Below are 11508 nucleotides of genomic sequence, written 5' to 3'. Positions count from 1 at the left end.
ATACCTGTTTTACTGATTTTTTCCAGTTACCGTAACAAATGACATTTTTCTCAGTGTGCTCTTTAATATATATTTCAATTGTCTTTGTTTTCTTCCATATCTTTTACAATATTTGTCGGGTTTTGTTGAAATCCAATTATACTTTTATTTATACACTCCGTGCTGTCTATTTATATTTAATATTCAGAACTATCAAGTCAAGTTTGTTGGCCTGCGACGAGTAGAAAGCTTTTATTTTAGGTTATACGATGAACTTGATGGCACGACTCGTTGATAACCAGCCAAATAAGTAAATGATCCGTTTTTCTTGACACTATCTTGACCGATCTAGTGAATTATTCTTATCGGTCTCTTTTACTCCATGACGTCACCAATCGTCATTAAAACTATACAACCTCGGCGTGAGTGACATCGTAACTTTCTTATTTTCAATCCATCGTATTAATTGTTATTTTTCGTGCAATTGGAAAACAGACGACACTGTCATCTAATTATACTTTGGTGAAATATTCGAATTTGTAAAAAGTAAATTACAAAAAAAAAACAGGATTCGGCCCAATTATCACTAATTCATGCAACAAAGAATTGTTGGCGGATCGACTGCGCGGTTAAAAAACGCGTTCCCTTTACTTTTCACACCTTATTCCCTCCCCCTGGAACATCTATGCATGAACTGTAATTTATTGTGCAATTGGAAAAAAGAAGAAACTATGACCTCATTATACTTTGGTGAAATATTCGAATTTGTAAAAAGTAAATTACAAAAAAAAAAAAACAGGATTCGGCCCAATTATCACTAATTCATGCAACAAAGAATTGTTGGCGGATCGACTGCGCGGTTAAAAAACGCGTTCCCTTTACTTTTCACACCTTATTCCCTCCCCCTGGAACATCTATGCATGAACTGTAATTTATTGTGCAATTGGAAAAAAGAAGAAACTATGACCTCATTATACTTTGGTGAAATATTCGAATTTGTAAAAAGTAAATTACAAAAAAAAAAAAACAGGATTCGGCCCAATTATCACTAATTCATGCAACAAAGAATTGTTGGCGGATCGACTGCGCGGTTAAAAAACGCGTTCCTTTATTTCTCACCCCTTCTTCCCTCCCCCCGAATCAGCTTGCAAGCACCCCTCAGGGTGGCGTCGAGGACTCGAAGGCGCGCTTGCGCCCTCCGAGGCTGCAAGCTCCGTCGGCCGCCAGTCGACGGAAAGAATCGGTCGGTCTCTGGGCGGCAGTTCTGCGTCGCCTCCCCACGAGGTCAGTCAGACCCACGCGCGAGAAGCTCGGCGACCGGAAGCCGGCTGACATGTAGTGCCAAAATCGGGAGCCTCGCGAATCAGCCAAAGCCTCCCGCCATGTCGCGAATTATCTGAGGTGAAGAGAAAAAAAAAAAAAAAAAAAAATTACAAAACAAACCGCCGGTACGTTGTTCCGATAACGAAAATCCCAAGGCATGCGAGTGATCGTTGTTAAGCGCGAGATGCTTTTTATGCTGCTCGATGGACTTTGGACAGTGTTTCTGCTGCACCTACTAACGACCGTCGATTGTCTCGCTGAGAAGCAAGGTGCGTAAAATTGTCATAACACCGTGCTGAAAAATTTCATCTAGACGTTTGGATTCTCGCAAATTTCATTCCATTTAGAAATTCGATTCTGCTTCGTTTCGTGCATTGAATTCGCGTACCTATGTCGAGTACCCGATTTCGAGAGTTGGAAAATCAAACCATCAATGTCTGTCGCACAGCTCCAACTTTCTCGATCGTCGCAAGCTTGGACTCGAAAGCTTCGGATAATGACGCGGGTGATTCGATACGCGGTTTTGAAATCTTTAAAATGTCTTGCTGTTATTTTGGACATTCAAAACACTCGAAAAATTTTCAAATAATTCAGGCAAGTTCTTCGAGGCGTCTGGTTGAAGTTTGTTCACCTGATTGTTTAGAAGGGAGAAAGCCGCGTGAGCTTTTGTTTGAAAAATATACAGGTGAAAATAAATCACGCGAGCATGAAAAACTCTATGTTACGATGGAGGTGAAGTTGGTAACGTTACTGTAACGGTTCACGTTTCGGAAATAATCGTTGTTCCCCAATTTTAGGAAAATCTGACGATGCGGTAAATTATAATAAGGAACAATATATTCATATTTTTAAAACTCGATTATCTCAGTTACTGTAAAATTACGAAACAGGGGTTAACGTTACTAAATTCAGCCACTATGTTTCACTAGAAAGATTGAACTCGATATTTCATCAATCACTACCATGGAAGTATAATACAGACGTGTTATTGCGCGGTTATGACTTGTGAGCTTTAGTGCTTTGCACGCGGAGCGGATTAACGCATTCATCATGCAGGTGTCAAAAAGCACGAGGGATCGTGCTTGGCCGGAAATCGTCGTTCGATTCTATAAACGAAGCTTTCGTCATGTTTCATGCTCGTTAAAGTCCATAAGCGACATTGAAAAATTCATTACCGATGAACTTTGAGAGCTTCTATAAATTGTTGAACATTTCTGAAAGATTGCATCGAAATGACGAAACGTTGAAGTAAAAAGCACTTGTTTGGGACTTTAAAATTATATAACTTTGACGGAATATCGATTTTCCAAAATATGAGTAGAAATTTCAGATAACTGGAGTTTTTTCTATAAATACATCGCTAAGTTGACGCTACAAACTTCAAACTCCTTTATTGAAAACACGTAGTCCATGTGAAATGAATTTCCAATAATTAAAGTCGTTGCCACATCGCTTTGTTGTACGTTGCCAGCCATGACTGGTATTTAAGCACATCCATTGATCAATTTATTGTCAAAAACATTTCGAAAATCGTTACTTTTCCATTTGTATCGATGCTCGAATCCCAAAACCTCACCTTAATAGGAGTTTAAATTCTGGTAATCACTAAGCTTGAAGTTTCACAGGATCGTTTAATTCTAAGATAACTACAGTAATAGCTATTACCATAAATTTCTGCACAGTGATAGGGTTTTATCTATCGCTATAGAAAAAAAAAACAACTGGCAAATAGTCTGTTTTTTATGAATCAAGTGTAACGTTTTTTCAATTATAAGGTAACGCGCGTTTGTTACAATATTGCCCGGATCGATTTTCATTCGAATAGAAAAAAGGGCTACCCATTGTAAAAACACTGATTAACGTAGTTGCAAACAATTTTTTAGGAGAATATTTATACTTTTTTGTACACGTTACAAAGTCCGGTTGATTCGCTTTATTGATTCGCACAATGCCAATTTGTACAGAAATTTTTCAAAAGTATTATTTACTTCAAGGTTTTGAGTTATTTTTGCGGTGACATTTGACTGAGAAAAGCGGGAAAAAGAAGTGAAAAGAAAAGTTTTCTAACAATTTCATAGCAACATTCCTGCGGACGAATTCTTCCGCGTTTTATCTCGTCAGAAACAATCATAAATTTTTTTTATTCATCGCCATCGGGATGAACCTTCCTCTGTGAGGTTTGCGATGAAAGTATTTCATATCAGTTGAAATTCCAAAGGAAATTTGAAACCGCCGTAAAGTATACTTCGGTTCTAAAGCGTAATCCTGCGACTAAAGGCTGCACGGAAGTAATAAAAAATTTGGGCCGATGGAGTGTTTGAATTTTCGTGAGATAATCAATCTGAATGATATGAGTAATATGAGTAAATCACCTGCGGGGTGACAGTACACTAAGAGAAATTTTAGTTCCGGTTACCGCTCAGTCCTTAACTGTTTTCATTTTTTACCACAATCGAAAAATATAGTTCTAGGTAGAAAATGAAAATTAGTTTTCTAGCTGTTATCGGAAAGTTTGGTGTCCGTTACTATTCTTTCTCATTACGATCACTGTTACTAGATTTTCTTGCAACTGTTACGAAAATTGAATGCTTGTGCTAGAATAAATTGACGTTAAAGCCTTGTTTAACTAAAAAAGTAGAGTAAACCGAAGAAACTGATTTTGCGTTGAAATTACCAAAAAAGGATCGACAATAGCGCAAAATGGTTAATTCCAACAATATTCAAACAGTTTTTTTTCTACCGATACCTGTTTTACCGAATTTTTCTAGTTACTGTAACAAATGAAATTTATCTGAGTGTAATAATTAAAAAAGAACTCCTTTCACATCCTCATTAATATTTATATCATTGTATTCTCTTTTACATTCAACTAATACGACATCTTTCAGATGTTTTTCGGAAATCATTCGAGGTTTTTCATCGTGTAAATAAAACGAAAATATTAATTCTTCCGTGTCCAAGCTTTTGATAATTATATTTTAGTACAACGGAAGGTTTTTCGGAACTTTGTCATACACGTGGAGAAAAAAAAAGGAAATATTCAAATTAAGGAATTGAAATACAGGCTTATAATGTTAGTGATATACTCGGGTCACTTTCTGTTCACGACATGTTGAAATTAAATTTTGCTGATCGATAAATTCCGCGGTGTTGGATGAATTGATATTATTTTTAAGGAATTATCTAACACTCAAGAATTCGGTTTTTTGCACAATACCGTAAAGTCCTCGTCGGATTTAATTACAGCTGTATTACCAGAACGAACGTTACACGAAGAGAAGTAGACATAAAATTATATATATATATATATTTATATGCATAGACATGTATTACGTACAATACACTCGGCTAGTTTGCGAACAAGAAGTTGAATTCCGGTATTGAATTCTGGCCATTGAAACCGGAAGTTTCTATTCGCTGCTTTGTAGGTACGTAAATTATACAATCTAGAGTCGGAACTGTTTTTATTAACCTGTAGTTTACCGATTACCACTTGTTTCTAAATGAAGAAAGGAATCCATGCAAGGGTTCTTGTAGTTTTATAATAGAAGCAATTTCTCGAACCAAAAGAAGTTACTTTATTACAAGCCCTAGCCATCTTTCTCATTCGTTTTATGAAGAACGCAACGCATTGTTTTATTTTACGGATCAAAGATATCTTGAAATCAAATAGTTTTTTTGTTTTGCATTTTTCTTGAAAAGAATTGAAGTTGTAATTTTTTTGCTGCGGAAAGCAGTATTTGCAGGTTAAACAGAGATTTTTGTAACGCAGCCCAACTCGCTCTCTTTAAAGTTACAATTTTTACAACCTGTAATTATAAACGCTAGAGAAACTCTTAAACAATACAACGGTTTGGACTTATGTACAAGGCTCCTTTTCTTAAAAAGTAATAGTAATAATAGCCAACACTGTAAAACGACTTTTTTTGCCTTCAAAAAGAAAAAAATCAATCAGATTAGCCTGGTTAAAAAACAGGTTTATTTGAATCCAATAAATTAATTTGGGTAAAGAAATTTCAAGTTTCAACTAAACAATTATTCGCTTCGACAAACTAAATAACTGTACCAAAAACTAGTAAAATAACACGAACTTTTATCATAGAATGAATTTTTTTTCATCAGTCCATCAAATGTTTAATAGAATTCAAGAATATTTGCGAAGCTGGAAAAATTACTGGTGGTGAAAAAAAATGATCTATTTCAATAGTCTATTAATGGTTATTAAGTTTATGGAAATCATTTTCCATGAAAGAAAAAATGCAAAATTTCAATATGTACAGCTGAATTTGATGTATTCGAATCAACTGAACCAAATACGAATTCTCAGTGATTTTTTGGATCTAGTCGAGGAGATTGGGCAGCGAAAAATTAATACTTGTTGTGAAATTAATTACAATTCAGCCGAACCAACTTCCTTGAAGAGATTACGTCTCATTAGCAATTTTCTCTCGTGTAAAAATGTTCTTTCGCGTGTTTCAGCGACGTTGATTCTGTCATCGACAGCTCAAATTTTCCATCCACCAATCGCGGTATAAATCAACCTCCAGTCGATTCTGTTCGTGTATGGACGAATCAGAATGTGCGAGAAAGCGGCTTCGTTCACCCCTGAGTGAATTCGCACAATCAGACGGTATGAAAGCAATCGACGCACAAAGGGTTTCCTGTTTTGCCGAAAGAAGTAAAGAAAGAAAGAAAGAAACGGAGCAAAAAAATATAACGGTGGAAAAAAATGCGGTCGTATCATGGAAAAATCAACGGAAAATTGATGCCTACACGCATGATTGTCATTTTATTGTGGTAATGCGGTAAAATTGCCAATTTCGTGAAAAAAAAAAAAAAAAAAGGAAAAGAACCGAGCGCGAATAATCATGGTGGTAAAAACTTCGTTTCGCTTATTCTAATTCCGCAAGGTTGAACTATCACGACCCAGACAGAATTATTCTGTTCATTCGCACATTATTGCGTCAAGTCAATTTTTATAACAAGATAGTATTTTACGGTTTTTGGGGTCATTGATAACAAATTTGAAATCAGATTTCAAAAATTCTAAATAGCGGATCCAATTCGGCGGACTAAAATTTCAAACATAATAAAGTACGGGCAATGAATTTTATCCAGTGGCCTTCGGGGTCGCAAATTACAAATCTGAAATAGAGTTTCAAAAATTCATGATGGCAAATCCAATGTGGCGGAACTAATAGAGAGAATGAAAAATTCAAATCTGATCGAATCCGATCATACAATTTTATGCAACGGTTTTCGGAATCGCTGAGATGAGATTTTGCAAATTCAAGATGATGGATCAAATATGGTGGAGGAAAATTTCAGATTTGATCGAATACGGTCAAAAAACTCAATGCAGGGGTCGTGGACTGGATTCGCTATACTAAATTTTCAAAATCTGATTTCAGGTTCGCAATCAGTGACCCCAAAGATCACCGGACCAATTTTTTTCTCCAAATTTGATCGAATTTAAAATTTTCACCCGCCATATTGGATCCGTCATTTTGAATTTTTTAAATGCAATTCCAGATTCGTAATCACCGAGTCCAAAAACTTATAATTTATGTAAAACATGTACACGTGTAGAGGGGTAACTTTCTTAGATATGAATTATTCTTTCAAGTTTCATGATATTTTTCAACCAATTTGTTTCTAACAATAATAACTCACGTTACATCGCAAAAAGTATTCTCTCGTATTGAAAACCTATCAGTATACTGTCAGAGCTACCAAAAAACTGCATAGAAATATCTTGAAAAGTTCTCTAAACATACAAAAAATGAATGTAAAACATGTATACATAGAATACTATTAAAACTACGAGTCAAAGCTTTAAACGACACGACGAGATCCACGATCATACGTTACAATGTTGAAACTAGAATGTTAAGGACCCCCATTTCGCTCGTATCATCCCGACTATTGTTGATTCAGGTCAGCAGTAATGGGTGTGCGAAAATTACACGGGATGACGTCGGATCTGATTTTGAGGCCCGTTATGGTTGAAATGAGTTTCGAGCTTTCACCGAGAAAGCTCTGGAGCCGTCGGATTAAGGATTACGTGCTTTACATTTGGGTCATTCGGTATTCCGTCAGAGGTGGATCAGTCAAGTCGGGGATTTTAATGCTCCTCTGATATCCGAGAGCAGGGAAAGAACTTGAATTTTTGTCGAACGTTTTTCTTCCTATCAAACTCACTTTGCAATATCGCTATTCGCCGGTGAATTTTCTACAGAAAATTGTTATTCTGTTGAAACGAACGATCGATCGACGCATTTTTTTTTTTTTTTTCCTTGTAAAACGGGGTACGTCAAGGTTTTCAATTATCGATCGCAGGAAGTCGATTTCGTTGTATTAATTATCACGAAATTAATTTATATTCCCATTTACGTTTTCGATCTGTATGATCCTCGAATGAAAGCTTTATTACAAAAATCATGACCCATATTCTTTAAAGCTTTGTATGTTCAAAGAATGATTGAAAATAAACAATATTGCGAAGCATTTTTAATCCCAACAAAAATGAAACATAGAATTTTTGGGTAGGTCCGTAGATTTGATTAATCAAATACAAGAGAATGGAAAATATACATTAAAATTGTCAAACTAGAAAGAAAAGTGAATGGATAAATGGTCTGGTAAGAATGACCATCGAATTTCATTGAAGATCGCGAGTCGCTTCTTCTTAGCTGAAATATCCGCAGTTGCGCAAGTTCATCTATCTAAATTTAATCTCTTTATTAATGATGTACGAAAATCGCTGTCTCTCGTGAATTTGGGAAATAAAGCTTGACCTCATTTCGAGCCAAGCTCGCTTTCGCCTCTGATGACGAGGCGTCGGCGTTTTTCATTTAAATTTAATTTAATTCTCGCTGCAATTAAGATTAGTATTTTTATGCGATCTAAATTCCCGAGCAGCTGTATCCTCGTCTTCAATGAAACCTGCCTGCGTGTTTAGTTCAAATTGCGTACTAAAAACGTTTATCGTCAGATATAATTATTACCTGACTTGTCATTGTCCTTGATTATTTATATTGCAAATTATTTCACCATTAGAGTAAATTCTTACCCGTCGGAAAAAGATTCTCATTATTCAGTGTTGATGGAAAAATTCATAAATGAATTATCTGTTGATAATAACGTACTTGAAATTCTCTCAAAGTGCATATTGTTATATTTTTCAAACTAATCTCATTTCTCTGCTTTCTACGGACACGTAAATCTTGAAAAAAAAAAAAAAAAATTCAGTTCGTACGGATCTAATTCAATTTTGGACTCCATTCGGTGCCCGAAACGACGATTCTCGAAATTTCAAAAATACAATTCGTCCAATATTTTGCACACCCGAAGTTACGACGAATATTCGTGAGGGTTGTTTATAATGTTGTCTACGCGTTTCAGAGGCAATCGCGCCGAGTGAAAAGAATTACTCGTAAAAGTAATTTGCCGCGCAATAAAGAGCTAGAATACCATTTTCCCTGCACTGTATAGTAACGCAAGTTCGAAATAACGAGATTCTAGTTGGCTGAATCTAATGCGATGGAAATGATTTGAAGTCTGATTTCAACTCGCGAATTCCTCTTTGGGAATACGTTGAATGAAATAGAAGCTGTAGAAAATTGCTGTAATACAATCAGCCGATTGGCAAACTAAATCGTTACACGCTTGTAACTTTTTTTTTTTTTTTTCGCCAAACTGCGAATAGAAATCGGAGCCAGAAAATACCGGGAGAATAAAAATTTTCACGGTAACTGGTATTGTTATTATTATTGTTATTAGTGATCTCAGCTTTTCTTAGGCGAATCGATTTACAAATTTTTAACTATTTCCTCGTCAATATCACACGTCTAATTATAATCCCGAGTGGTTCACCGGGTTACAATTATTCCCGACTATGGGGGAAACGATCCTAGTTTCCGGTGTAATTCAAACACGAGATCGTATTGATGGTAAACATCGGATCAAACCTCCAGTTGTTTAATTGGTAACTCGAGACTGTTCTGCAATTCCTTCTCGACCCTTTGAGATCCCGGATATTCTGCGTATGAGAAGGGTTCGAAACCCTAAACACGTGCGTGTAAAGTCGACGATAATCAATTGCGTGTATAGAAACTAGGGTTTCATTACAGTTATAATAAGAGAGGAACGCTGAATAACGATTAGCTTATTTCATTAAAAAAATGGGTGCGTGTACTTATGTAAGCACGTGAGAAGTTATACTTCTTTGGCATCATTAAAAAATACACAACATGTCAAAGTCTTCTGTCACACAATGATAAAGAAAAGAAGTATGTAATAAAAAACAATAAAAAAAATAACGGATGTCTTACATTATATTTAAATGATCTATTAAATTTTTGTCACGAACTTTTTATTAAAATGTTCTATTAAATTTATTTCTTTATTTTGTAAATATTAAAAAACCAATAATAAATATTCAACATTGATAATTTAATAATATTTAGTATTAATTATATTAAATAATGATATTTTAATTTATATCAATAAATAATACATACGGACAACTAACCTCAATTATATTGGAGCACTTGAAAAAGTATTTTAGCACAATTTTTTCACTAATATTCACAAATAGTAAATAATATTAATCCAAATATTCAATTTAAATCACTACTGAATATATTTTATTGCCACATATATAATTCGCACTTGTATGAAAATAAAACACGTGTTGTGACTGTAAAAACTAAAACCATGTGGATAAATATTTAGCTTTTTTTCGAGACTTAATGAATTCGGTTGAGTGGGCAACTTCATCCTGTTAATTTTGTGTTACAGTTTTGTGTTACAGTGATGCGCGCGCATCCTGAAATTTCACTCTCATCAGTTTTTCATAACGCGCCTCAAGAAGTATAGCTTCAAAAAATTCGGATAAAACATCCGAATTACACAATTCGTGCATAATATCCAAGATCCATATTTAGTATCCGTTTCGAAAACCAGCGATGTATTAATCTGCGAAGAAATTAAGCTACAAAAAATAATGACTCAAGTTATGTTTTTGTTCTACCGATTCGAATTCTGAAAATTTGTTTCACTCGTATAATCGTAAGTTCAAAAATAGTTACTTGATGCGAATGTGAATAGTGAATTATACTCATTGAAATCTGAAATTCAGCAGCTGAACAGATTACGTTTAACAGCCACCGGTCACGCTTCGTTAATGACTTCTGTCGTAATTCTCCTCAGATTCATTCGCTTCAGTCTGCATCCAATATTCATCATCTAATTCAATCTGTACAACACGCAGCTCTAGTCGTAAGATTCCAACGATTTTTTGCGTATTCTTTACCGATGCTGAAGCTTAAAAAACATTTTTGTCAGTCATGATGTCGGGGGAAAATAGTATTTTCAACTTGTCGAGATTAAAAACTAATGCAACAAATAATATCAAAAACTTCCATAGTGATACACTGAGAAAAATTTCATTTGTTACAGTAACTAGAAAAATTTAGTAAAACAGGTATCGTTAAAAAGACTGCTTGAATATTGTTGGAACTCACAAAGTGTTTGGTACATAACATACCGATGAGTGTTCCGATAAACTATACTTCACTGGTGAAACAAAAAATTCCCTGACAGACCAAACATTCTCTGAGATCTCTATTTTTGTCCGTAAAGTGAAAGAAATCTGTGTAACCAAGGTATCGGACACACCGCAGGTACAAGAATAATTCTTGATGAAATTGACTTGTCGATTTTGTGACGTTTCATCCACTAGCGAAGAATCTCGTTTATGTTACAGGAAATGAGAATCACCACCAAGGATGCAAGCTCGAAGGAATGCACCCGCTGCTCATCGTCACCTACAAGAACCTCACGATATCGGTAAGATTTATCTCCGTAAGAATAGTAGAAAACGTGCGACGCCAGCAAGCTGCATAAACTCGTGAACGTATCAATTCTCGGGGATGCTAAAACGCTCGGGACGTCAGTTTAAAATTGAGACGACGCGACCCTTATTCGCATAAAACCTCGAGTGTATTGTCGATTTGCAAACGGAGTATGGAAAATCGGGTAACTCGTGTACCTATCACGGATGCTGCACCCGTAATATGCCAATATTTGTTAGCGCTGCTGATGATGCAGCCGTGAAGTTTGAAGCAGGTTCGAGAGCGCGTTTGCATTATGCGCAAATGGTTGACAACGGCGTGCCGGGGTTAAATAATAATCAAATTATGT

The 11508-nt window shown here is 35.5% G+C and overlaps 1 protein-coding gene across 2 annotated transcripts in view; it reads left to right on the top strand.

Annotated features, from left to right (window-relative positions):
- The first annotated feature begins 1232 nt into the window (after positions 1 to 1232).
- The window catches only part of LOC107223201 (locomotion-related protein Hikaru genki), a 59278-nt gene continuing 49002 nt past the window's right edge, over positions 1233 to 11508 (top strand). For both annotated transcript variants that reach the window (XM_046745264.1, XM_015662814.2), the window contains exons 1-2: positions 1233 to 1571; positions 11072 to 11154. In XM_046745264.1, the coding sequence (XP_046601220.1) occupies positions 11094 to 11154 (61 nt within the window). In that variant the 5' untranslated portion in view covers positions 1233 to 1571; positions 11072 to 11093. The remainder of the gene's footprint in view (positions 1572 to 11071; positions 11155 to 11508) is intronic.

This window comes from Neodiprion lecontei, chromosome 7 (assembly GCF_021901455.1).
Source record: "Neodiprion lecontei isolate iyNeoLeco1 chromosome 7, iyNeoLeco1.1, whole genome shotgun sequence".
Classification (NCBI taxonomy): Eukaryota; Metazoa; Arthropoda; class Insecta; order Hymenoptera; family Diprionidae; genus Neodiprion; species Neodiprion lecontei.
Note: the sequence above shows the minus strand (reverse complement) of the source record. Positions and strands in the feature narration are given on the sequence as shown.